Raw genomic sequence first — 27,573 nt, forward strand, 5'->3', positions numbered from 1 at the left:
TTGTCTGTTGTCTGTTGTCTGTTGTCTGTTGTCTGTTGTCTGTCCAAGCTTGTGCTGCGCGTGTTGCCGAGACATTTGACACGTCTGGAGGACCACCCCTCACGACTTCAGGCCCTCTGACCTTTGTGGAGCGTCACTGTTGCGCAATGACCCGAGCTCGGAGCTAGAAGCTCCGGTTGGATCGAGGTTGGACGAGGCGCGACATCGGCGCCGGTCCGAGAGAAAGATGTCCCCGGTGTGAGAAGTCCGAGACAGGAGGACGAACCAAAAATTCCCTTTTATTTGACTTCCTGCAGAACTGATTACCGACCAGTTCCCCCAATTGCGATAGCAGAGGAAATAATTCTAACAGACCCACGGCGGAGGCGGGACAACGCCACGGGAGCCATCGCCGGGAAACCGGCGCATACTTTCCCATCTTAAGGCCTCTGAGCCGCTCGTAGCATTCCAAAGTCATGAGGTTCCGCCGTTCAGGGAAAGAATGGCCCTAAACCGCCAAGTGGGACATGAACACGGACATAAACAGAGGGTGTCGTCACCGGCCAGTCAGAGCGCACGCTGGAAAATCAATACTGGGTAATCTCATCTCATTTATGGTTCCTCTCCTCTTCTCATTGGTGCGAGGAAAACACTCACGTGGTCGGTTTTTAAGTCTCTTGGGTAAACGGAGAAAAGATCTTATATTTTATTGAAGTGACGCTGCCTGTATTACAAACAAGGTGTTTTCAGCACTGTAATTAGCATTAATCAAATGCTAACTGCTACTTAATGGTGCTGGAGGAGCCGGAGTTCTTATTAATGATCTGAACCCACTCGGACTGGGTCGCACTGCTGCGCTCCACGGTTTCCATTTATCTGCATTAAGAGGCGCCGCCAGGTTAGCGGCGAGGAACAGGCGACCCTGACGACAACTAACTGAGAAATGAGACTGTTCTGTGCGCGTGACAACCGGCGAGGAGAGCGATGGCGGCCGAAAGTCCACGCGATTACGGCGCACGAGTGGCAGCGCGGATGGCCGATCCGTCGACGCCCATTCCCTCGGCACGCCGGCTGTTTACCTGCCTTCTTCTGGAGACACGTAACCTTTCAGCGGAGCAGAGTGACCCCCCAGGGGAGGCGCAGACCTAAAACCTTCCTCGGTTTTAATTGGCGTCCTCGCAGGCACTCTTCGCTGACATCTACGTCCTGGTGACTTCCTCTGCTAGCGCTATGAAGCTAGCTTTGTAGCTCACAGCAGGGGGCTCCGGGAGTGTCGCGCATTGACCGGTTTCAGTCTTGTTTATTCAGAATGAAGAAGGAAACCTCTGAGAGCTTTTTCAAGCCACCTTTCGCCGCCGCGGCACTTTAGCTCACTTTCTGGAAACCAAGACATCATCATCATTTTGAGCGTAAATGTCCAAGAGCTTGTGGCGGTCAGGACAGCCGCTACAGGTTAAAGGTCAACCACGGAGGGCGCCGCTCGCGCTATGCGTCCATTCCATTAGCATGGACGCGTATTTTATGATATTAAATAACTGTTGGCTACAGTTTTGATGGAATTTTAATGGAAATTCAGGCTGTTTTTTTTTCCCCAGACAGGTTTTACGTTAATTGGGTATCGCACTCGTCCGAGTTGCCATTAAGATCATTGTGTGATTAATTGTTCCACCCTTGAGCAACTTATGAACAATACCATATAGAGTGCTATAAATAGCCTTTTAATGGTTCCCGTTTCTCTGGGATGGCTACAGAAAGGGTCTGATCCTGCGTCGCTCTGAGCAGCACAAATATTAAGTGCTGCCAGAGTAATTTATTGACTCCTTGGCTGTCAGCTTTGGCGACGCTGCACCGAGTTTACTGGGGGCCAAACTAATAAAGCGTGTGTGCGCACGTGCGCATATTTGGGTCTGTGCGTGTGTGTGATCAATCTCGGAGGCTGCATATTCTTAAGGGTCCAGGCCAAACTCTGCTGGAGTACAATGCCAAGAAACCTCTCTCGCTCTCCCTCCCTCCCTCCCTCCCTCCCTCTCTTTGTCTCTCTGGCTGACTCTGTCTCTCCCTCTGTCCATCTCTCGCCCTCTCTTTGTCTCTCTTTTCCTGTCTGTCTGTTTGTCTGTCTCTCTTCATCTCTTGCCCTCTCTCTGTCTCGCTCACTCTCTGTCTGTCTGTCTGTCTGTCTGTCTGTCTGTCTGTCTGTCTGTCTGTCTCTCTTCATCTCTCGCCCTCTCTCTGTCTCTCTGTCTCTCTCACTCTCTGTCTGTCTGTCTGTCTGTCTGTCTCTCCGTCTCTGTTCATCTCTCGCCCTCTCTTTGTCTCTCTCTCTGTCTGTCTCTCTCTCTAAGCCAATGTCACTTTTTGTCCTTCCCTCAGTCGTTTTCCATGTTTTTCCCTCTCAAATGTCAGTCATTCTCCTTCCATCTGTTGTCCTGGATTCACACTCGGTATATTTCTCTGGCTCTCTCTTCCACCACTACATGATCCCCCCACCCCCCCTCTGTCTGTCTCTCTGTGTGTCTCTCTGTCTCTGTCTCTCTCCAACCGTCTCCTCCCTGCTCACCTATCACAGAATACCCTCCTCCCAACCCTCCATGCTACATCTGTTATCACCACATTTTACCCATCATGCTCCTGGGTCGGCCTTTGGCGTTTATCGACGGTGGCAAATGGGGAATTTGGGGAATCTGCAGCTCCTGTAAAAAGCGCTTCCGTCTATGATATCCTGTGATTTACTAGTGGTGGCCGTCTCACGGCAGAGAAAGAGGGCAAAATGTGAAGGGAGGGAGGGGGGTGTTAGCTGAAAATAGGCCCGATAGAAACCAAAACACAACACGGATTTATGGCGCGGCGCAAAAAAGGTTCAGACTTGTTCTCTACCGTTAACTCGTGTGTTCCGGGGGTAATAAACCAATCAAGACGCCCCTTCCCCGTCGTGCAGGTAGCTCGGCTTCGTTATGTTGGTGGATTCACGGCTGTTTGGGGGCAACTGGGACTGCGATCAAATGTTTCCTGCGTTTTTGCCATGTTGCTCATCAGGAAGTTCAACTTTTTTTTTTTCTTTTCCAAATCTGGCATCAATGACAGGAGTGTAAGGCTGCAGTGATTTTCTTCTCCTCGCTCCTCCCTCGAGCAGCCGTGGAACACCTCTGGCCCCGGCCATGTTGTCTTTAGTTCCTGGAGGGGAAAACATCTTGATTCTAAGTGGAGGAGACAAAGAGGCTCCATGCAGAGAGGGAGAGCTGTGACGTCCAGCCCGTCGCGCTAATCTACCGCGACACGCGCACGTGCACGCGCGCAGCTCCCTAATAGATGGCTGTCGTTAATGAAGCACTGCTTTTGAAGTCGATGAGATGCAGAGCGGAGAGGGCTGGAAATGCTAACGCCGTCATGCTGGGAGGCCCGGGACGGCACCATGTGTGTGTTTGGTGGGCTCTTGAAATGAAATCCCCGACCTGGACATCCAGATAAACTCCCCGCGCGATTAATTCCCAACAAAGCCGACGTCTTGTTTCACCCAGGGCAAACAGGAAGTAATTTACCTTGAGCAGGAAGTCTCCAACAACATCCATATTTCCCACAGGGCTTTGCCAATGCCATTGAGATGCCTGCTGCCGTTTCTGTTTCTCACATTATTGAGAGAAACGGCGAGTTTACGGTCATAAAGCTAGTTTAGCTGCAGCTTTATCTCAGTCTGTTGCACTTCAGCACAGGTATATTTGAGTTAATTACAGATTCGGACTCTAAACTTCAAAGCTGGGTGCGTATTTTGAAGTGTCATCTGCCTGGGTCTCCTCCCCTCTCCTAGATGGCTCATCACCAGCCTTCTCTTTCTTCTGGAGCCTCGAACTGGACCCTCTCCAAAGGTCCGTCATGCCGTGAACCTCATAATTCTCATCCTCTGTCTGTGACGAATGAGCCTTTTTAAAAAGGCATCAAATATTCATCTGCCCTCAAACTGCTGAATGAAAAATTAAGACCACTTCTTCCAGTGTGGACTCATTTGCGTCCCACTTCCAAATTCAGGACCTCACTTATCTCCAACGAGCTGCAGCGTTGAGAAAACAGCCGGGTTTGTGTTTCTCTGCAGATTGTTTATGCATGATGGTTAAATATAAGACTCCACTGACTGAAGAAAAGGCCAGTGTGTTTCCAAAAACAGCTCTTCTAGCTTGCCTGTGGCGCATTATTCTGGACCTACAGCCAGATTGGCAAGAAGGGAAAGAAGGAAAGAAAGAAAGGACACGTCTTCCAGCAAGGGAGGAGCCTCCTGTACTCCCCAAATGAGGAAAAACATTAGCAGAACGGGAGTTTTGTAGGGAACAAAGAGTGTTTGTGTGCCGGCGGGAAGGTGTAGCGTGTATTTGGCTTCAGGCTGTACATGCATGTTCACACACCTGGCGACCCCCCCCCCGCCCCCCCCCTTCCCTCCCGTGGGACAGGTCAGATAGTGATTGGACCTCCTGACAACCTGTATTAAAGCACACCTTGGTATGAATGATGATATCCTAAAGGGCAACAATGTTCCCACATCGGCCCAGGAAGATTCTGGACAGTGGATCTCTTCCGACTCACACACACACACACACACACACACACACACCCTTTGCTTTGGAGGAACTTCTGCTGACTAAGCGGTTCAGAATGATGACAACGTGAACGCTCAGATCCCCCCTGCAGACTTCAGCCAACACACCAACCTTTTGTGGACAGTGACGTGTATGTCCCCTGGTGTCTTTTCTGTCTTTCTTACCCCCCCCTGCCTTTTGCCATCTTGTATTTCTGTATTGTTGATTCGTGCATTAATCTTTCTTGCTTCTGGCCGTACACATGTGTGCCTGTCTCTCTGCTCCTTGTCTGCCTTTTTGGCATCACTGCACAGCTAAAGGGATTTTTATAGCTTCTCCCTTGTGACTCCACCCCCAGCCCCCCCCCCCCCCCCCCCCCCCATTTTTTTGCTTTTTTGGAAGGGGATGAGTAAATGGATGCCTTTGTCTTGCTCTGTAGTGTAACCTGCTAATCAGGCCATTCACTGATTACACACTTCATGCTAATCACAACTGCGGAAGTCTGACTGCGTGCGCATTCATCCCCCTTTGTGTTGATGCACGCATTGTTTGGGAGTTTTTTATTGTTTCTGAACAGTGGGGGGGCATTCGCTGATAGTGAGACCTCCGGGGGGGGGGGGGGGTTGCCAGGCTCTCGTTGCGCGGCGTGGCATTTGGGTGAATCTGGAAAAATGATGCATTTCCATTGCTGAGTCTGAGAATGTGCCAGGTTATGGGTGGATGGGTGGGTGGGGGGGCAGTGGTAGCTGGCGGGGTAGGTAGGAGAGGGGTTGAAGGGCTTAGAGGGGAAAACCAATTATCAGTCGGATAACAGACAGGCTATGGATTTTCTACCGGGCCTCCTCTGCCTCTCCTCCGCACTGTTTCTTTCTATTTTTGCCTCTCCCACTCCAGATTTAAACTGGGGGGGGGGGCTTTAATGATGAGGATCGAAACCTCCGGCGTTCAAAGCTGTATAATGTGTTGGTTCTGGCTCGACCTCACTGCTCTCCCATCATCTGGGTGCGCACACTTCTGTGTTTGCAGACGCAGCCAATAATGCGTTCTGAAATGCATCAGGGTGATATTTCAGCCCATCGAACATCTTTAAGGGCCCAAGAGGATCGGCCCGTCCTCCCCCCTTCAGAAGCCTTCGGCTCCAACCAATAACAGGATCATTTATAAAATGTTTGAATATGTGGTTGATTTAAAAGCATCCAGGGCAGGATGAGACCCATTGTTGAGTCCTGCTGTAGTGGGAAAATCGGAAGACCTGTGCTCTCAGTAAAAACACATACAGCGTTGCCACGGTGATGATGGAGGAGACGGGGGTAAATAAGCTGACCGCAATGATGGGAGTCATTAAACCATCCAGCGGCTCGTGTGCCTGGTTGAGGGTCTGGTTGAGGGTCTGGATTTGTTGCACTTGTGCCTCCCTTTATTCTAAATTTTCCCGGATTTCTGTGCTTCCATGCGGGAATCCCAGGAAAACTCTCAAATCTCATCAAAGCAGCCGTGTGTGGGATGATTGGATGCATTAAGAAAATTATTATATATTATGATTTTAATTTAATCCAAGGGATTTCCTCCCCTTGTTCGTTTCATTTTAATTGCCAGGTTGACAGATGCTAGCTGCTAACATGCCGAGGGAGTCATAAATATATTTATTTTGGCTCTTGTGGATTTTGCTTCAGCTGCTCACTTTAATTTAAATGAACTCTCACGCACTGTGCTCTGGCAGAATGGCTGCTCTTTTTTAATTTCTCGACTGAAAATGTCATCATTTGGGGGAAAATTCAAATCACAACATGAGGCTACAACAATCCTTAAAGAAAGATGTTTTTATATGGAAAAATGTGAGCTCCAGCCAGGCTCCAGCGTCCGTCTGGACTCTAAATAGCCATGGGAAAGCCCAGAAACGCTCATTCATGTTATTTTCAGGACTTTTCCTTTTCAATACCAAGATTTGGCTCCCAACTTCCCAACCTTTTATACTCACCAGTTTGAGTCTGTCTTCTTTCATAAAGTGTCTCTGTTTTCCTTGTGAGCCGCTGTGTCTTGTGTATTTTCCCTGTCTCTAAGGCTCATTTATTCTCAAGGTTAGTGAAAAATAAGCTTGCAGTACCGCTGACGGCGGAGGGGGGCAGTGTTGAGCACCATGACCAATGATCAGAGAAATCTTAACATCTGCAGGTGGAGAGCGAGCGGAAGCTTTCTTTAATCCGTGGGTTTCGCTTGCGTCTTGAACGCACCATTCTCTTTAAACACTGTTGCAGGCAAACGCGTTAATATGAAACGGAAGCTAGCAGCTGAACTTATCTCAGCCACACTGGGGGTTTGAGACTGTGTGCGAGATAAAATGAGCTTCAGTAACATCTGATATTCACAGAGGAGGTTAAGGAACAGAGAGGGGGCCCGACACGCCCCCCCCCTCCCTCATTCGATCTCTTTCTTTTCCTTTTGAATTAAAATCTGAACCCAGCATCAGCGTTTTCTGAACCTGTCATTCGTTCTGACGCTGACTGACACCCAGGCCGTTTCCACAAGCCAAACGCCGCTTTCACAATTCATCCTGCCACTCCTCGGCGCCGAGCTCACCCGCAACCGCCCCGGCTGTCATCTGCCCCGTGTCTCAGCGGGAGCAGTCGGCCTCCGTCTCCGTGTTCTGCCTCCCGAGTTGAGCAAGCCGAGTTGTTGACTGACCGTCTGTTGCTGCCACGGAAGGCCGCGTCGGGGCATCGACGCGTCCCAGTGGGTGTCGCCCCGAGGCCGGAGGGCCGGGGCAGAGATGCTATGTCACAGATACGCCTGTTACATAGCTTAGATTACGTGAGCGGTTCTATTTCCATATTTCCAGTCCACTACTTCAGATATTTACCCTGACGACTGAGCAACATCTACGCGTGGCTGCATGGCTGACAGCATCTTTGTGACTGGGTATGCAGATCCGACAGGAACACAGCGGATCAGGAGTATTGAAACGTACAAAATACATATATTAGAATTCAAACTGCACAGTTTTTAGCCGGGAAACATTTTCCCCGAGCGTCTGCTACAATGGCACGAGGCAGGAGCTCCAGAGATTAACAATATGCCTTAAATATGAGCGCAGAGGTACAGTGCGTGTCTGTGTGGGAGAATGTTGTGTTCTTTGGCTCATTCTAAATCGATGCAGTTCTCCTTGAATGCCCTTCTGTCTAAGCTGAGTATAATGGGGGCTTTGAGGTTGTGACCCCTCTAATAAACAGCTAATTTGTTGATGCAGTTCCCTGGACTGTTATGTCACCAGAGCCGACGGGCTTGTGCTTGCATGGTTTCTCCAACCCCGAGGCTGTGACTTAGCATTTTTCAGTCCGTGCCTGCAGGAACCAGGAGCTGTGTCACTACCCTTGAAAATGCGTTGTAGAACTTCATGCTGAATGTCCTTCCTTCCTTTTTTTTTTTCTTCTTCAATTTTACATTGAAATGTTGGTCTTTTCATAATGGATGGATGTGGCCCAAACCTCACTCTGTCATGTATATGTGGGAAATCGAGGTGCTTAATTGAATAAAAAAAGCCATTTTTAATATGCTAATCTCCATCTCAGAGGATTGGGATCACGATAGCGAGGTCTCACATTAGTTTAACTGGTATTCGCATACTGTAGCACGTTGGAGGAGCAGGATTTAAAGGAAAGCCATTTCAGGCTTTAGTCAGCTTTAAATTAAGCATGAACACAATCTCGAGAGGGAGTTTGTGTTTGCGCCTTCAGTCACGGTCCAGGCTGGCATTTAAAACAAATAACCAGTAATTGACTCGAGATCACAGCGACTGCAGAGGTCCAGATATAAAGCTGAAGGGAAAATTGCTGTGAAGTGCAATCAGATAAATGTTTCTCCCAAGCCGAGCTACGAGATGCCAAGATTTAGATCCACCCCCCTTTTAAAACCTACATAAAAACATTGTAATACAGCAGGCTGAGTACCCACAATCCTTCAGAGTTCTCCCACAACCCAGAGGGCTCCCCCTTCCTCCTCCCACTGTGGTTTTGCTCACGTGGGAGTTGAATCTCTGCCTAGCTGAGGTTTTATCGATCTGATATGGAGGAGTCCTCGCCAGCTTCCCCTGTTGCCGATGAATCATCGTGGTAACTGCACGCCACGTCGTCCCACCTGACACTCTAATGCATTAAAGGGAATATAGCGGAGGGTGTGTCGGTGAGACATACACTCTCATTTCACGTATCCTCCCTGCCTTCTGGGGTTCTTCTCAGCTTTTTTAAATCATTATGGCATTAACTGTGAATTACGGCTCTGCCTGGACGCGTAATGGTAGCATAGCAGAGTCATTTAGCTGAAAATGAGCACTGCTGACAACTGTATTGAGCCGGTTTGTAGGTTTTTGCAAACACAGAAGAAAAGAGGGGCTGCTGAGTTCTGCTGTAGCCGCTGGTTCGCAGCAATCGACGGCAATCCTCTCCTGATCCTTAGTTTTTGTATTATCATAACACCTGCAATCAGAGGAGAAGGTGGCAGATGTTAATGAAGCTCAGCAGGGGATCCATAGGGCTCAACACTTTGCATGTGATACACGTGCTCCTGAACGCAGCGTCGTGGTGTCCCCCTCCTTCCTGGCTGCATCGGTATGCCACCTTGCTGGCTGTCTACCCCCCCATCATTCTGTCATCTGACCCCCCTCACACATCTGCCTGTTTGTGATAATAACAACCCCTGTCAACACGACGCAGGGTGGCTCCACGGCTCACACACGTCAACCCCCCTCCCACGATCTCGGTTAAATTAAAAACCCTGTAACATTGTTTCTCCTCGACGCTGGAGAGGCAGTCTGTATGCTGGGTGTTCCCCGGAGACTGAAAAGATGAGCCAGAGAAAAACGGGACGAGGAGAGAGGCTTTCTTTCTGGGATTTCTTGGCCGAGCTAAACAGAGCTCCGCGGGGGGTCAAAAGGTTAGGGCAGTGGGGTTTGTGTGAAAAGGAGAGTGGCGTGTCTGCGTGTTTCAGGGAGCTTTGTCACGATAAGACAGTAAAGATGTTTCCATTCTCTACAGAATGGATCCTCATGAGTTTGTAAAAGCCAGTGTTGGTCTTTTGTTTGTCTGCGACGTTCAGGTCTGATCATGACATGTGCAAAGATAAGAATGAGTGATAAATGGCTTTAGTCAGTGATGTGTTTTTGAGACAGACGCTGGGAACTACTTTTGCCTTTTACTGGACTGATTACATCCCACCTCTTTCTGGAGACTGCTGTGCTGTTGTTAGCATGTTGATTAGCATGATTGTCCTAGGAAAGATTTGAAGAAGAAAGATTCTGCCTGTGATCAGTTAAAGGACGTCATCCTAATGCCCTGCAGGAGCAGGCTGGCATAATTCTGCCTGCTTTCAGTCAGAAAGACCCTTAAAATTCCCAAGACACTGATAATATTGGGGCAACCGGACCAGTTAAGTGTGTTGGATCCCCTGAACGGCCTATAAATGAACAATGGTGTGATTTAACTCCAGCTTTTTCTTCTGCTCAATGCGCAATAGTAACTGCAGCCAAATCCTTTATTTTTAAATCATCTCTGACTTTTATTGAGCCTCACAGGACTGCTAATATGCCTAAATATAGTATAGCATTTTTAATCCTTCCTGTTTAACAACCACAGCCGATAACATTGCCGGAGCCCTTAAATCCTGTCTGTTAACAAACGAGCTGAAAGGATCGAAATGCTGATGCACCGACAGCTATTCCTACTTTAGGAGTTCAAGGGTCTGTACTTTATTACACCCAGGTGTTGGATTACATAAGTCTGCCTCTTTGGGATGGCGATGCGGCACTTTATGTAGATGTCTTTGCGTTCCCCGGTTCCGTCCCATCCCAGCCCATAAATTTAAGAGGAATCCGAAATGTGACGCCAGGTGTTTTGCTGCAGAGCCACGTGCAGCAGACGGAAGTGCATCATCTGATATCAGGAAGGCGTGCGGCACAGGTCAGGGCTGTCCGCCGTGTTTGACTCGGAGTGTTTAACCTCCCTCCGCAGACGGTCCGAGTCGTAAAATCCGAACATCCAGAGCTGCAGATTCTCTGCAGTCTCATATCTGCTGAGTCATTATTTGATGTAGCGGCACGCCGCTGTGAATCCTTGGGACTTTATTGGTATTGAACGTTAAGATGCGCGCAGGTTGGGTTATTAGCAGAAAACGGGATTATTTCCGCTCGGATGAGTGAGTGGGAAGTGGCTCTGCAACAGTGACTCCAGGCGAGCGCTGTGGTTTTGGAGGATTTGAGTTTGTCTGGTGCCGATTTTAAACGGGGAAAAAAAGGTTAGTTGAGGGGTGGCAGAGGTTGTATGGCCTTTTTTTTTTGCCATCTGTGCCGGCGAGCTGTGGAATTGCCACATGTGCGGGGCTTTCACGGCTCTTTAAAACCTTCCAAACCACTTATTCATTTTATATCCGGCTCAGGTGGATAATTGAATCCAGTTCTATATAACTCCTACCTGCAGTCGTCCCATTTTAGCCTGCTTCCACACCAGTTGTTAGCTCACACACACACACACACCACTGCGGTGACACGATTGTCCCACGCTGTTGACCTGGCGTCTGGAAACCCGGCTCCACTTTTTGGGCTCATCGAACTGGTATTATCACCTGCCAGTGTGGGCGCTGCTGCTGTGATCCATGGTGTTGGTGTTTGGAGTCGCTGTCCCACATCAGTCGCCTTGACAGGCGTGTGGAATTAAACTGCTCTGCGTCAAAATCCTCTGCACGGATGTGTGTTTTTAAGCTAATATGTCCCAGCTGAAGGATTTTGCTTTTGGCTTAGGACTCTTTTGTTCTTGGTCGCGGTGCTAAAGCTGCTCGTACTCTATAGGCAGCGTAAATTAAGGGCCGTGCGTGCCCGCGTGCATTTTTTATAAGCCCTGGTGAGAACGGTTTGCGTGCTGCCATTCGTCTTTCCTGGAAATCCCTGCCAGCACGTGTCTCTGTTACCCTCTGTCATCACAAGAGGAGCGAGCGCATGGAGGGGGTGTTGGAGAGCCTGCGAGGTGCTGCTGTGAACCCAGAGACAAGCGTGACATTGGCAGATGAAATCGGAGGGGAGGTGCGAAGAGGAGACGCACACGCAGCTGCAGGGGGTGGGGGGGGGCAGGAGGAGAATCACAATGACCCCTGAGAGACCTTCTCTGAGACGCCAGCGCCCACCGTCCATGCAGATGAATAAATAAATAATTGCGTAACTACTCCAGCACATGCATATTTAAAGCTTTTGAAATGCAGCCTGTTTTAAAGGTTTCCACTTCCTTTCCCCCCCAAACTTTAGGCGCTCTCGGCTCCTGAGGGGGTCCAAACGGATCTTTGTCGGCCGGCCCACCGAGGATAAACCCGGTCCGGTGGCGCAGCGTTCCCACTGGGAACGACCACATGGCAGCCGGTCGGAGAGTAGAGCTCAGAAAAGCCATCAGTTGGAGCCAACCGAAAACCAACTTTCGGGAGATGGATTATTAGTTTTTGATGTAGAATATCAGGTTAAAGATCTTTGCCTGGTGTGTGGGAAACAAAGATAACGCTTCCACTCCGCAGCCAGGATATTTTCATCGTGATTTCGATCACGGGGGCTTATTGCCGACCCACCAGTATTAGATTGTATAAAAGGGAGAAAACAGTGTGACTTTACTGCTGCTGGACTTCTTAAAACACTCTAAAGGGCAGATCTGAACGTAAAAACATGTGATGATGCACCATCTGAGTTAAATGGACCAGAATCATCTAGTTTACACATCTTGAAGTACCCAGATCAGCATTATTTTGCCTCCTCTCAGAGTTCCCACGCAGCCCTCCTCCTGCCTGATGTAACGGGGGGAGGGGCAAGTGGGCATTTCCCACGATGCCGTCCGTGTTCAGCTCCTGTACTCGCTGACAGACATGGATGCAAATCTGCGTGTAACAGTAATTTTTCCTGCCATTATACGCACGGCTGATCTCACTGTTTGGGGGGAGTGGCGTGTCTTCCAAGAGCCCTCCAAATCCACGAGAGAGCATTTAGCATAATCAGCCATCTCTACTCGACTCCGATTACTTCATACCTTTAAGGCCTTGAACACAGCTCCTCTTACCAGAGCTCGACTGACGCAGGGCCGATAAAAGCCTAAACTATGGAGTAATACGACCCACCCCGAGTGGCTGCCCTCCTCTTCCCCTACTAAAACTGCTTTTCTCGACAGTCTTACGGCATAATTTGACTTTTAATGTTTTCCTTTAACGGCTGCTTATTTTCTTTAATCCGTGCGGCCCTTAATGGCTGCCCTAGTGACCCATTTTGCGAGCAGGGTGTGCTGTTTATGAACTCATCGGCATCAGCGCTTTACAGGATACATTAGCGGCGGCCTCTGCTCCCGCGCCGCCGTAAATTTACAGCAAAGTAAGAGAGCGCCGCCGTTATACATTTGTTATAACGCAGCTGACTCGCGCTGGGCGTGTGTTGCACGACTCCATCGATGTCATCTGCCAGAGATTTGCATATGCGTGGGAGGGCGTCTTCAAGAGTCCCAACGGTCAAATTGCACCTCTGACGGCGGGGCCGCCCTCGTGCATTCGACAACATGTTCTCCACGCCTGCGGCTGTGCCGGGTGAGAGGATCCAAAGCCTGATCTGGGTTAGACCTGGGGTACTCCATCTTCTTGATCGGTTTGGACGAGAGAGGGAACCGATATGCTAATTTCCAATTAAGGCACTTGCAGCATGTGACTCCGCCATGAGGCATGCAGGGTCTGGCACGCATGCGGGTCAGGTCGGCAAGCTGTGGAGAATATATGATGTATATGAGCAGATTGTGGCAGACAGGAAGTTGCCGTGAAGTTGTTTTTATTGAATTGTATCAGTTTTGTGGTGATACAGCGCCCCCTACTGGTGGAATATTATAAGCCCACGCGACTGCGTAATCGCCAGGATCATTATAGAAGTAAAGAATGTGTCCAACCTGTAAAACCTCATAAAGAATTTTAGATGCCTTTCTTTTCATTTCAGCTCATTCCAAAAAACAACTCATGTTGAGTCCTGCTTGGACGCTTCATCTGAGAGTCTTGGTTGAAGAGGCAGGAAGGATTTTGTGTTTTATATCGGCGTACTGTTGTTTTTAGCTTTAAAATAAGCGAGAATGTGATCGGCACAGCCAGATTGATTCACAGCAGGATAGTTCTGCCCGACTCTGTGTGTGTGTGTGTGTGTGTGTGTGTGTGTGTGTGTGTGTGTGTGTGTGTGTGTGTGTGTGTGTGTGTGTGTGTTTTCAAACAGACCTTTATTATGTCTGACAGAATACTGCAACCACAAGGAGACACTCCTTTATCATGTAAGCTAGAGGTGCTTTTCAGATGATTAGTTTTGGGAGATAGCCTCTGAGGCACCGGGAAAGCTCGAAAGACACTGGATATTTATTCCCTGTAGGCATAATTGAGGTAAACGAATGCTCTCTAATGCAATAACCTTCTATTAAATAAGCCTCCCAGTTCTGTGTTTGGGGCTGTGTTGATTTAATTGCCTTCTGCCTTCAAAAACCCACAAATAACTCTCTCCCGCGTCTGTATTTTGTGCAGTAGGTGGGGAAAAGATGGCACAGGGCGTCGCTGGCCGCGCTCACCTGTTCCGAACACACGATGTCTACAAGGGTGACAATCTGGTTATCCCTGCGGATGAGAGGAGACAACTTGCTCCATTATCAAGCTGAGGCGGATTTCAACCCTCAAAACGCCACTTTTCTGCGCACATTTTGCAGGATTATAGACGTTCATGAGGAGCCATTTTGATAGATCCGATTTGAATTTTGTGTTTAAATAGCTTTCTGTGGCGGGTAATTGCATGCAGCTGTCTGTGAACGCTGGCTGGCCTACGTGCGCGCTTGTGTGAGTGTGTGCACGCTGCAGGGCCTGTGATTGGCAAGTTAGTATAGAGAATAGCAATTAAGATGGAAGAAAACTTGGAAAGCAATCGCGTTATTTATTTTCAGGTTCCAGGGTGTAACAGATGGAGGGGGCAAAGAGAGCGACGGGGGATGACAGATCGTGGAAAAACGTGCCGAGCATCCGCAGGACGCAACGTTTTTCATATGGAAATAGGGTTAAAAAAAAAAACGAGCGCTCTCAATCAGCAAAGTCACGGCCAGGAAAAGTGCATAAACACGACGGCGTGATTCATCGTCGGGGCCTCGTCACTGCGTTAGACATTCAAGCAGCGTGTAGCAGCTTCCTAGAAAGCATTAAAGATATTTGTTCACCTGTAAACAGACACTGGAGACGGCTAGCTATGCTAAGCTAAGTTGTTTTTCTCAGGAATCCAACTAACGTTAAAGTGGCGTCGATCTTATTCTACTTATTCTACAAGTCTAAATAAACATACTGTGTTAAGGGTTCGCTACATTTGTTTGTATTGAGGAGATTTTAGCTGGTTGCAGGTTGATGGGAAAGGAGCTGGTGAAATCCTGGGTTTAGCACAGTTTGGTGCCCCACCTGAGTCATTATCTCTTGAGCGTTCTCCAGCCGAGCAGAGCTTGTTTTTCAAGCTTCTTGGGAGGGATTCAAAAAAGCCTTGGCAAGCGAGCTCAACACCTATCGTTTTTTAAAAAAAAGACCCACCAAACCCCAAACCCACGTCATAAGTGGGATCAATGCCCGGCGACAGCTGAGATTCACACTTACTGTACGCAGCAGCGTCAACACTAACGTTGCTGTTGGACGATATCGAAGGACACAAATCTGCCACCCGGAACAGCCGATCTGTCCTTTCCTCAACCTGAACTGCTGAAATGCTGCTGCAGCTTTTGTTGTAATATTAATTGCAAAAATTAGAAAGTAAATAGGTCATCTGGTACTGGGCTCACAGTAGCAGGACACTAGCATGTACTGTAGGTCGGTTGCCATGGTGAAATGGACAGTGGCCAGGTTAGAAGCGCTGATGTGGCTGTTTTTCATGCAACTTTAAGGCCATTTTTCTGTAAAGACAAAACGGGAGCTGCAAGAGGGAGATAAACTGAGACTGGAGGCCACAGTTGTGCTTCAGAGTCACTCATTGTTTAGAACTTTGGAGACGGTGGAACGGTCTCTAGCTCAGACCATATATAGCCACGGGTCGCTGTTACTGCCCCGATCCTGCGCTCACGCACACGCCAAACACACAGCTGTCGCTCTGTTCACCACGGAAAGTGTGTAAAATTCTAAATGTTGGGTCTCTGTGTTCTGCGTTTCCAAGAGCGGCGCAGCGTGCCGTTGTCTGATTGCACTTTTTCATGATTTCTATCAGGACCACGTGGCTAATTATGGCCGTGGCGGAGCGGGGAATGAAGACGGACGCGCTGCGTCTGTCGCTAACCTGATGAGCCGCCAGAGGGTAAAGCGGCCTGCAAACTTCTGCCTTCTCATCGGCCTCTGTTGTCATTTGATTTGAATGGTCACATGTTAGCTTAGCGTTCAGAACTCAGCAGGGGAAAACAAGAATCCTCCTCCCTTGGTTTAAAGTGTGCTTAAAGATGATTCCGGTCTTCCTTGGATAAGTTCATTCCACACGGATAACGAGCCTGAGCTGACGTTCCCCATCCATAATGCTACAGATCCAGGCTAAATCAATGGCCATCCAGATGGAAACGTGGCTGGCTGTTGCTAAGTGGGGGTCTGAGGCTTTCTCTTGCTTCCTGAGTGCCGGGTTTCCTGGGAGAGATACACGCACGCGCTCACACATGCATGCAGTCCGTACATGCACAGATTGATTGTCTGCAGCTCTGCATATTGTGCCTAAACGGAAAGGCTGCAGTGTAAATCGATGCAGGCAGCGGTGAAAAGGGCTGGCACTTCCCTCCCCTCTGCTTCTCACCGGCTATTAAAGGAGGTGGACGAGACGATGTGCCACTCTGTCCTGTTTTTCCTGAGTCTACATCCTCCTGCAACTTGTCCTGGTCGAGATGCCACCGACTGTTCTGATCCAACAACTTGAGCAGTCCTCTCTCCCTTCTTGGAAATCAATGTGCTCTATAAAAGATGAGTTGTGTTTAGTGGCGTATGCTAGCTTTAGGTACTTGCACAAGTGTCTTTTGGGGGAAGATTCAGAGCTGAAATGATTATCTGCTGATTAATCGGAGTGCTCTGCACTTGCCTGTATTTATCAGCAGTTTCTGGGAAGTTTCAGCCACTTCCTGTTGATTGTCAGGCCTAATCTTTTGCAGATGTTCTGGTGGCGCTGCGGCAAATTTATCTTTTAGCTGTTTGTTTAACGCTGCCTCTTACTCATCCTCGGTGGTTATAAGTGGGCCGCCTTAAAAGATAGAATCAATGAGTCTCCTAAAAAGCTCTCTCAAAAAGACGTTTTTATTAAAACCCTCCGCTCTTTAAGGGCATTGCCACCTTAGTTCTGCCGTTGCTTCCAGATGAGTTCCTGCGGGGAATCAGGAGCGCCGAGGGATGTTTCCATCTCTATTTAAGGTGCTGTTCTGGGAGGACGTTAGGAACAGAGTGCCGCTGTCTGCTCTCCCTCTGTCTTCTGTTAAATTTGCTCCCTCTGTCCTTTTCCACTACCCCTCCTTCCTTTGCTGCTTTTCATCCAGCCACACACACTCACACACACTCAACCTTTCACTCCGATCAAGTGACACGTTAGCTTGCGACGGAGGTCAGAGGCCGCTGGCATTCCCTGTGATGTTCCGTCTCTCCTACTGAGCCGATGGCCATTTGATATCGATGTTGTTCCCGAAGCACAGAGAAGGCTGGCGAGCGCGCACGGCGGCAGGAGTAAACAAGTGTCGGGCAAACACAGCCATTAGTTTAACTGATAAACAACTGATTTATGGCTGCAGCTGCTCCTGCTGGCCTTGATACAGCTCCCCACCAACACACACGCACACGCACACACACACACCTGTACATTTAAAACACATTTTACGGCAAAACACAATATCGGAGTCGGACAGCCCATAATCTGTCCTCAAACTTTGCAGCTGTTGATTCCTCAGGTCTTGTTTTAATCATTGCTGAGTGTGTCTCAACAGCGGGGTCACCCCAGGTCAATTTGACTCAAAGATAGATGACTTCCTGTGATGGCAGCGGCGACCTCTTGACCTGTTGAACATGCCGGTTCCTGGTGCTTTTTCCCTTTTAGTGTCTTCGTTGTTGACCTGCATATTTATTTATTACGTGCAAGTTGCACTTCAGACAAGCGTGCACGGTTTCTCCGCACAATGTGTGAGCGCCTGGTGTGGATGGCGCCTTCTGAAGTGGCATTTCCGGTGAATTAAAGGCTTGATTCACACGTTGCTGTAATTGGTCGGGATTTGATTGGGAAAACACCGACAGGTGTGCAGGCGCGGTGGGAGAGAGGAGGAAACACCTGGTGGAAGCTGTGCAGGATCGCCCCTGAGAGCGCGTAGGTGGGAATCGGATTGGTTTTGAGGATCTCGGGGGGGAAAATGGGATTGCCGAGGCTTGGAGGTGACAGCGCAATCTGTGGAAACCCTCTTCGTGATTGTATTCCTACGGGATCAGCACCGGCGGGAAGTAAAACGTATACACCGTATTTAATAAAGACGCTCCACCTTTGTTGGTTTAATTCAAATGCAACATTAACCCATCGACTGTGGCGCTCTCACAGGCGCTGCAGCATCTGAATTAATGTGGACTCAAATCAGTCCTTGAATTTAAACACTAATGCTAATTATTATGCATTAAAAGATACAATCATGTCTATTGTGTGCATGGAAAGATGCTAACAGACTGGTTATAGAGGTTAAGGGGGGGTAAACAGACTGGTTATAGAGGTTAAGGGGGGGTAAACAGACTGTTATAGAGGTTAAGGGGGGGTAAACAGACTGGTTATAGAGGTTAAGGGGGTAAACAGACTGGTTATAGAGGTTAAGGGGGGGTAAACAGACTGGTTATAGAGGTTAAGGGGGTAAACAGACTGGTTATAGAGGGGTAGGGTGGGTAAACAGACTGGTTATACAGGGGCGGGGTGGTAAACAGACTGGCTATAGAGGGGTAGGGTGGGTAAACAGACTGGCTATAGAGGGGCGGGGTGGTAAACAGACTGGCTATAGAGGGGCAGGGTGGGTAAACAGACTGGTTATAGAGGGGCGGGGTGGTAAACAGACTGGCTATAGAGGGGTAGGGTGGGTAAACAGACTGGCTATAGAGGGGCGGGGTGGTAAACAGACTGGTTATAGAGGGGCGGGGTGGTAAACACACCATTAACTCACACTAAAGATATTTTACTGGTCGATTATTTAAGGCTATAAAGGCTCTTTTGAATACAGACGTAAAGGCCGTTACGGATGCAGCATCATTGCCTCCATCCAGATTTTCTTCCAGGAGATATTTTCTTTACATTGAACATTTACATCCAGTCAACCTGGTGGCTAAAGGTTAGCACCCCTGATGTCTGCTGAGCATACAAACAGTGGGATGGACTCAACCATCACATCTTTATAGAGCCTGCACACACTCCACAGTATAATAGCCTCTCTAGGGTCAGGCTCACCTTGCACACCACACGTGCACGGGCACCTGCAATTATATAAACCTCATCCATACCTGCGCTGGCTAGAATGTTAAGCAGAACTCCTGCCCTGGGGCATCATGGAGGGAGGACTGTTTCTCTCAGCTGGCTGGGCTTTAAACTTCAAAGGCAGCTTCTAAAGGAAAATAGATCCTCGTCGCTGCTGAATATTTGTCCTCCCGTTCCTCATATCAGTCGGTGCTCGGAACAGGATATGAAGCAAGACCACTTCCTCTGTTCTGAAAACACGCATCTTCTCGCAATGGTGTTTTTTGTTTCCCAGAAAGATACCGATGTGGACTGACTTGATCTATATTTTCGTAACTGAATGTATTAACAGTCTTGCTTTGCCTCATGGGAGCCCGCGCATGATGTTTGACCTTTTTAAATATGTAATATTTTTGTAATATTTCACGGCTCTTCTCACGGCTGAGCAGACAACAGCTTAAAGCTTCACGTAAAGCTCAGCTTCAACAGCGCGTAGAGACGCGGAGACAGATTTGGTCCTTCTCTGCAGCAGCACCCGAGGTTAATTAGGTAGGAGGACAGCGGTCTGCATATTTGCCTAATCCACCAAAGAGTCTGCATTCCTGCAGCTGTGGAACCTCTCCTCTTATCTAATCTCAAGTTACCCAGTGATTCCATTTGCGAGGGACTCGGCTTTAGGAATTCTGAGGTGGGACAGTGGCAGAAAAGAGCAGCCGAGATAAGAAAACCAGGTTAAATGATTTAGCAAGAAAATGCAGGTTCAATTGTCAAAAAAAAGATAAAAGCAGAAACCTGTTTAAAGGTGCATTCATTAATTTATCTTTCTCACACCAGGCTAGTTGCTAGCTTAGTTGCTTCCTGGCTAATTAAATCTGGATTTATGAGTCCTCTATTTGAAGGTAGCATGGTTGGATTTATCAGGCAAGAGGATGGGTTTATGCCTCTTTATTAAGGCTGTGTGTTCCACCAACTGTAATACTGATGGAGCGCTGAAGTCTTTCCAATAAGCGTTATTTGTGTAATCATGCTAAAGCACTGTTGTTTTTACACTTGGAGCTAAATGCCACGTTTGCTTGCTAACACTCTGGGGCCCTTCAGAAACACATATGAAAATCCTGAAACACCTTGCTCAACGCTTGTAAAATGGGTTTTGTGATGGCGGTTCTGTGGCTGCCTGCATCCATATGTTGCCTTTGTGGGTGTGTGTCGGAGGATTGTCGTCGGGGCTCCGCAAGACTTTGAAAGGCCCTTTGTGCGACGCTTTCCTGATGAATCGATGCACAGATTAGAAGGTAACAGCTGGGGGTGAACACGCACGTGGGCACGTGAATGCACGCATTTGTTTGTGATGGGAAACAGCTTACGGGCGTCGGCGCATGGAATATTAACTGTGTTTACATCCAAGAGCTTTTTGAGTCTAATGAAGTGAACGAATTTGCGTCGCTGATATTTAGTTTAGCATCGCCAAACCAGTGTTGTTGCCGGCAGCTTGGGCTCTTCAAAGCAGAAATAATAATGTATTAATAATGATCCAGTTTTATTTACGTAATTACTGTTTGGACAGCAAGGTTTCTCCAGGAGCTGTTGGAATACCCCTTGGTCTGTGCTAATATCTCCACCAGGCTGCATAAATTATAGTATCCCGCTAAACTAGCCAACAGAAGCAGCAAAGACTGGTCCCGCTCACATACCTGGGCTGCACTGAAAACGTCTGTATCACCAGAGGTGTGAACGCTCGCGGTTTATTTGTGTTACTACGTTTCTGTTGCACATGTTGGTGCCCCCCCCTCCCGTCAGTCAGCTCTTTTTTAACAACCATCTATAGGTCAGTTCTGAATGGGGTCAGCGGAGCAGCGCGATCGATATGAACACACACGCGTGCACAGCCTCACACGCCAACAGCGTGTAGAGATTAGCTGCACAGACGCAGACCTGTGTTATAGTTTCATTGTGTGTGTGCTGTGATAAGGGCCTGTGTGGGGTCTCCCCCCCCTCGGGTAGGGTGTGATTGCTTGTGTCGGTTGTCTCTTGCAACACTTCAGTGAAAATACAGCTTTTTTTTGTCTGTCAGCATGTTGCGGGTGGGGGGTGGGGAGAGGGGTTCTTTTACAATAATTATGTAGTTCAACATTGAATTTCAGCAGTGAAATGGCCGGTAGTCCAGCTGTCTTTATTGATTGATGCTCTTTGTGAGTGTGTGTGCGTGTGTGTGTGTACAGAGTCAGGCTTTAATACCTCTAAATTAGCTTATATAGCATTGCTACGCAACACCACTGACCTTGATCACTGTGTTGAATTGATGTCTGGCAAAGCCGGCAGCAGCAGCCTGCAGTCTGAGGCAGGAAGTAGGATCGCTTTCATTGGAAAGTGGATTCCGGATCATTTTCAGACTTCTCTGAATTTCTTAAGATGGCAGAGAGGGATCGATTACCCAGCACCGTGCAAATCGGACCGCGTCGGGTCGCGACGTTGCTTTGCTTCGACTGTTAAAGAGAGGTCACTAAATCACGGCCCTCGGAAAACCCGGGCGTTAGTTCAGCCCTGATGCGTGACCTGGGACCTGGATTACCAGAGCCCACTAAGCACGTTTTTATTGGCACCTCAGCTTTTTATTTATTTATTTATTTTGCAGTGACATTGTGCGTATTTCAGCCAGAGCACCTTTTGGATGTGATGAGTTTAATCTTGTATGTTTTCTTTCAGCATGTGGAAGGGCCTGAATGTCAACTGCACGGACAGCTCGGGTTACACACCTTTACATCATGCGTCGCTGAACGGACACAGGTAAGCCGGGACCTCTTTGGAGTGCTTTACTGGATTGTTACCGACAGCACGAGGAGAATCGGGGGGGCCTAGTTTCATTGGAATTGTCGGTTGTGGTGCAACGCGCCAGCGTAGATCTCTACATGTTCTGTAGGAGTCTCTGTTCAGGGTTCTTTTTTCACTCCGGAGCCGCTGAGAAATCATTTTTTTTACAGTGTGTGAATTAGCCGCTAGCCCGAGCGCTACCCCAGCCTGGTGGAACTGAAGGATTAGAGCTGTGTTTTGGGTGCAATTATGTGGATTTCCTCCCTCAGATCAACAGCAGAGGAACAACAGAATAGGAGGAAAAGAACAGCAGCCTGGGAGGGAAAATTAGGCCGCTAACAAAAGGCTGCGGAGGAGCGGTTCGACGTTTGGGTGGGAACGCCACAACAGAACTGCCAATTAAGACGTTTCCCATCATATCAATCATGATAAACTGATTAAAAAAAGACCATTCTGTGACAAATAGCGGCACCTTAATCAACAGGAAGATCCTCATGTCCGACCTCGAGTCCCCACATGATTCTCCTGCACAGGTGCCAATTAAACTTGAGGAAGCCTATGATGAATTAATAATTAACAAAGCGGTTCATTAAGCATCCCTGTGCTGCTTTCACCTCTCCTCCTGAGAGGTTTTGCCCTTCTCTCTCCTCAGTTTTTCCCTCTGACATTTTCAAATGCAAATGAGGCTCTTCACCTTTCCTCTTCAGAGGGAGACGGACGACAGCTTCGGCTGCAGATTTCCTAATGTGGATGGATCTCACTCTCGGCCCTGTTCAGCAGCGGCTAAATTGATTCCCGGCACAATTCCACGCTGTATTATCTGTCACTTTATCAGCTTGTGTAATGGAACTTAGCTTATTAGAGGGGAAACATGGATGTGGTCGTCGTCTTTCAATTTGCCGGCATTTCCGGTTGAACTCCCAGCTGTCCATCACCTCTAAATTGGGAGGCGGACTGGTCAAACATGCCTTTCACATATTAGGCATGTTTAATCTGACCCCCCCCCCAACAAAAACAGGACATTAATGTGTGATTGTGTCTGTCGCAGGGACGTGGTGCTGAAGCTGCTGCAGTTTGAGGCGTCCACGAACGTGGCGGACAACAAGGGATGCTTCCCGCTGCACCTCGCCGCCTGGCGGGGGGACGCGGACATCGTCCGCATCCTCGTCCACCACGGGCCCTCGCACTGCCGGGTCAACCAACAGGCAAGATTACCTCGTCGTCGCTTCGCAGACACAAATGACCCTTCAGTTCTTGCTTTCACCGCTAGGGGCGCTGTGTGGCGCTGCTCTATGAATGGACCATACAACATCCTGTCTGAACTTGTTGCCCAGATCTGTTGCTATTTGTGCATTGCTGGATACTATGAAAGGAATACTACATAAACGGCTAAATTCCAATGAACTAGAGCCCTTGATGACATGTCTTCATGTTAAATGGCCCACTGAGGTTATCAGGAAAGACCCCACTGTCACAGTTCCAGAGCAGGAATTGTTGTTCATCAGCTAGATTAGTTGTCGCTGCTCACCGCTGATGATGGTATATTTGTGTTTGGTCACGCCTATCTGGTTGCACAATGAAGCACCCTGGCCCTCTATGTTAATAGATAAGAGTTTTAATTTGCCTGGACTCCTGATGGCAGGGAAATAATGGACACCCTGGTTATTGGATGCCTGGATCTTTATTTACTCCTGGCTAATAAACACATTTTCCTCCACTATGACCAGCCAGTAACATTTCCCTCCAGGACTTATTACTGGCTAATTGTTTCCCGTGATAAATGACGTCCCTATGCCCCTGAATTGAGGAGGTTTGTCAGCAAGTAGATGCCAGTAATTTTCTTATTTATTTATCTCACCCATCGGTGATTTGTGGAGCTGAGCAGGCTCCTCTGCAGGGGAGTGAAAAATACTGCTCAGGGAAGCTCTGCAGTCGCCGTCCTGAGTGCTCATTCAGCTCGACAGTGTGGCTGTTCAAGTGTGCTGTTGATGGATTTTTCTAGTTGTTTTTTGGGATGGGGGTTCCTAACGCCATCCATGTGGAGACGGATTAGTATGGTCGGTGTTTTGGTTTGTGGTGCACATAAAATCCCAGCAGTTATGTTGTGCCGCGGCCATTTATCTTCCCTTAAGACTTCTTAATTTTCCCTTTCTGTTTGGTCCGAATGTTGGGAATCACAGCTTGGGAAGCGAGCCGCTAACCGCTCTTCCAACTCTCTGTGGCCCAGCTGGAATCTGGAGGTCACTGCAAATGAATTGGAAAAAAAAAAAAACCCAAATGAATAATTTCAGAGCCAGTGGTCTCATCCTTGAGGGTCAAGGCTGGAGCCGAACCCTGCTGACAGGTTGTCTGTCAATCACACAGGGAGACGGCAAGAACTCACATGTAGGAGCTGTTTAGAGCCACCCTAGGACCAGCCTGGCCTTAGCCTCCGGGAGAAAGATGGAGGATTACTGGGACCGTCTCTCTGCACCAGCTGTCCGTCAGACGCTGATATCTGCAGCGTGGCTGCGTTTCAACATAAATTTTACCGCAATATTAAATTATGTCCCCTCATCCTTTAGTAATAATGTAGTCAGCGTGCGGGAACAGTCGTCCCCGGGTCGTCGGCATAAATCAGAGAGCGGGATTTATGGAGTGTTTACGAGGTCTGCTGGATATTTTCCCTCCGTCTGTCTTGTCTGCGGTGGAGAGCGCGGCCTGCATACATTAGCCGGTGATGTATGGAGTCCCACGCAGGCTCACGCCCATCATCGAGACTCGCAGAAACCCGCCGCTGGCTGCTCATTACCGCACTGTCGTGACGTTACTCTTTCCTCATCCCATGTTTTTTTTTTTTTTTTTTTGCTTTCCTCCCATGTGCGAGGCGTGAAGTCGCCGCGGAAATGTAAGGAAAAGGATTCAGTTGTGTGACGCTGCAGCCAGTGGGGGATTATTGAAGGTTTTTGGGAGCGTTTGCTACCCAATTGGCCCCACTGGTGGGACAAGCACACCTGTGTGTGAGTGTGTGTGTGTGTGTGTGTGTGTGTGTGTGTGTGTGTGAAATGAATTTTCATATTGTTGTGTGTACAGTTGTAATGGTAAACGTTGTAGCAGGGCTAGCTAGCTGCATTTGACAGAGATACTCGCTATTGTGAGCGTGTGACGTCGTCAGCAGCAGAGAATAACATTCAACCAGGCCGGGACATTTGGGCTTGGGGCACTCGTCTGCAGCAGAACCGGCCTGGAGAGGGACGGTCGAGCGTTGGTCTGATTGTGGGACGGTCGTGTCCCCCGGACGCCCGCTTACAGCAGGCAGCTGTGCACGTGGGAACCAGCGCGAAACCCCAGGGCGTCCTCTGCTTCCTCTGCTCCGCCCGATTGAAAGTTTATTCTGTCTGTGGTTGACTGAGTAGGTCAAGTATGTCCCCCCTCGTGACACATTCCAGGAATGTTTTCTTTTCAAACAACAGGGTAGATTTTCTTTTCTCCCTCGCTCTTTCTTTTGAAGCGTTCTTTGTTTTCTCCATCCCCAGCATGGAATCGATGCGTCGGGGTAAGAGGACATTTTGAGGCACGGAATGCTTCGTTCAGGCCTCTGTCCAGGCGCTGCAAGGCCTTCTGGGAGCCCAGAGGCTGTGCGACCTGAGACAAAGGTAAAAGGTGGAGGGGCTGCTGTCCGACTAGGTTTTTTTTTTTTTATCCCGACGTGCACACTCCTCGGTTATCCGTCCAAAAGTTTCTGTAATTCCAAACCCTGTCAGGCACAGATGTTGCTGCCTCACGTGGAATAAAAGCCGCATGTTTCAGACGGTCCACATGCGATTGCTGCCACTCTGGGAACGTCCTTTCCCAAACACCCCCCCCCCCCTTTGTTTTCTTATGAGTAAGATCTTATGTCATTTGTTTTCCTCCTTCCAGTCCAAGGCGTCAGGGGGCTCGCTAAATAATGTCGAGTCAAAGAAACCTGAGGAGATTAGATGAAGGTGAGCCCAGAACCATCATCGATCCAGCTTCTTTCATGTCAGCGTATGAAACGTGTTAAGCGGACTGTTTTGCTTCCCCCTTTGTTTACCCAGCTCTCATCCTGCAGGGATTAACACGCTGTAATGTAGCCGTAGCTCTTCCTGCGTATCGCTCCATCATCATTAACAGGGCGCACGCTCAAACAAACACCTCGGTGCTCCCTTCACCCCGGTTCCATCCCAGCCGTCCCTGATAAAGCCGGCTTATTTGTATGGATGGAGCTGTTTGGTCTCGTGGTGCTGAATTTAGATAAGACTGATGGGATACGGGCACACGCACGTGCGCAGGTGGAGGAGCTACAGATGCAGATGTAGAGAAGAACTGCAAGGACCCTAAAAATACACCATTAAAATAGAAACCAGACGGGGCGTGCGTGTCCATTATCTGTCAATAAAGCGCTTCCTGCCAGTTGACGGATCATTACGGATCATTAGCAGATCAAAGCTCAAAGCTGGTCAAAGCTCAATCAGCCACAACAGTGCTGGATGATATTGGAAAGCTGTCAGAGTTGGTGTAATGGTAACCTATAGGCCGCTCCGGGGGGCACGGAAGCAGGATTTTCTCCTTTCCTCTCCATCGTCCTGTCCCTCTGTATCTGTCGGTCCCTGCGCCGCTCTCCCCTCCGTCCTTCCTCTATCTATAGCTCTGCCAGTCCGACCCGCTGCGCCTCACGCCGCTGATTGCTCCGACCAAGCTTTGCTGTTCGTTAGGGCCGCAGAGGCGTATCGGCAGAAGCGCTCACGGTTTCCTTTCCAGCGATTATCATATCTGCGTTCAGATTTGGGGATTTGAGCAGGTGCCTGTTGTGCTTGTCCTCAGCACCCTCAGCCCGGTGTTACGTTTTAATCCTTCCCTGATTCAGACAGTAAAATCTGACACGAGGGCTCTTTTGTGTTCCTGTGATTTTATTTTACATGGAATTTTGCTTCTTGGTCATTTATTTGTTTGCTTCTGTGGCTGCTTCTCCGTGTCAGTTGGAGACCTTTGTTCCATTGATACCCCCTGCTGTGATTGCCCTGATGGCTAACACCTGTGTCCCCCCCCCCCCCCCCCTCCCTCCCTCCCAGCGTTTGTTAAGCTCAGCTTTTCACTGTTGGTGTTGCCTTCATCATAAGGATTTTCCCTCCTCCTCTTTTTGGCTATTTGCTTTCAGTCTTATGGATTGTTGGCTAGCGAGACCTGATTGAAGACCCTTGCTTGTCATTGAACCTGTGAGTGTACCTTCGTCAGTGTGCGCTGCATTTCTTCCACCTCATTGCTCACAATTATACCGCGATGAATACAAATTTCCAAATAGGCTTCCCCCCGGTTGCTGGTGCAGTACATGACCTATTGTCCTGAAAGCATCGCCGCGGCACCGTGCAGACCTTATATACAGTAAATTTGATCCGATGAGACTAAAATAAACCCTCTGGGGAAACATATAAGCAGCACATGGACTTTAAACTAAATATATCGCAGCATTTACGCCAGTAAACTGTGATGAATGCGAATCACACCCAGCACGACTGTGTGATTATTGTTCTTAGTTTGCAATTGGCCTGCAATCAGACCTGCACTGGAAGGTTCCACTCCGCCGTAAATGAAGGGGTGTGCGGTCCGTAGGGAGGAGAAAGCGCGGTTCTGGTTGGCTGAGGAAACGGGCAGAGCCCTCCACGTGGTGTGGCTGCTGCAGGAGCCTGTGTTTCTTCATGTGGAGGCTGTTTCTCGCCTGTTATTCCCAACGTGTCTACGCCGCTTTCA

The 27,573-nt window shown here is 48.8% G+C and overlaps 1 protein-coding gene across 5 annotated transcripts in view; it reads left to right on the forward strand.

Moving 5' to 3' along the window:
• Nucleotides 1-27,573, forward strand: part of anks1b (ankyrin repeat and sterile alpha motif domain containing 1B) — a 92,513-nt gene that overhangs the window by 2,059 nt on the left and 62,881 nt on the right. For all 5 annotated transcript variants that reach the window (XM_029851578.1, XM_029851573.1, XM_029851574.1 and 2 more), the window contains exons 2-3: nucleotides 21,721-21,801; nucleotides 22,874-23,030. In XM_029851578.1, coding sequence (XP_029707438.1) covers nucleotides 21,721-21,801; nucleotides 22,874-23,030 — 238 coding nt within the window. The remainder of the gene's footprint in view (nucleotides 1-21,720; nucleotides 21,802-22,873; nucleotides 23,031-27,573) is intronic.

The sequence above is a fragment of the Takifugu rubripes genome, chromosome 18, assembly GCF_901000725.2.
Source record: "Takifugu rubripes chromosome 18, fTakRub1.2, whole genome shotgun sequence".
Classification (NCBI taxonomy): domain Eukaryota; kingdom Metazoa; phylum Chordata; class Actinopteri; order Tetraodontiformes; family Tetraodontidae; genus Takifugu; species Takifugu rubripes.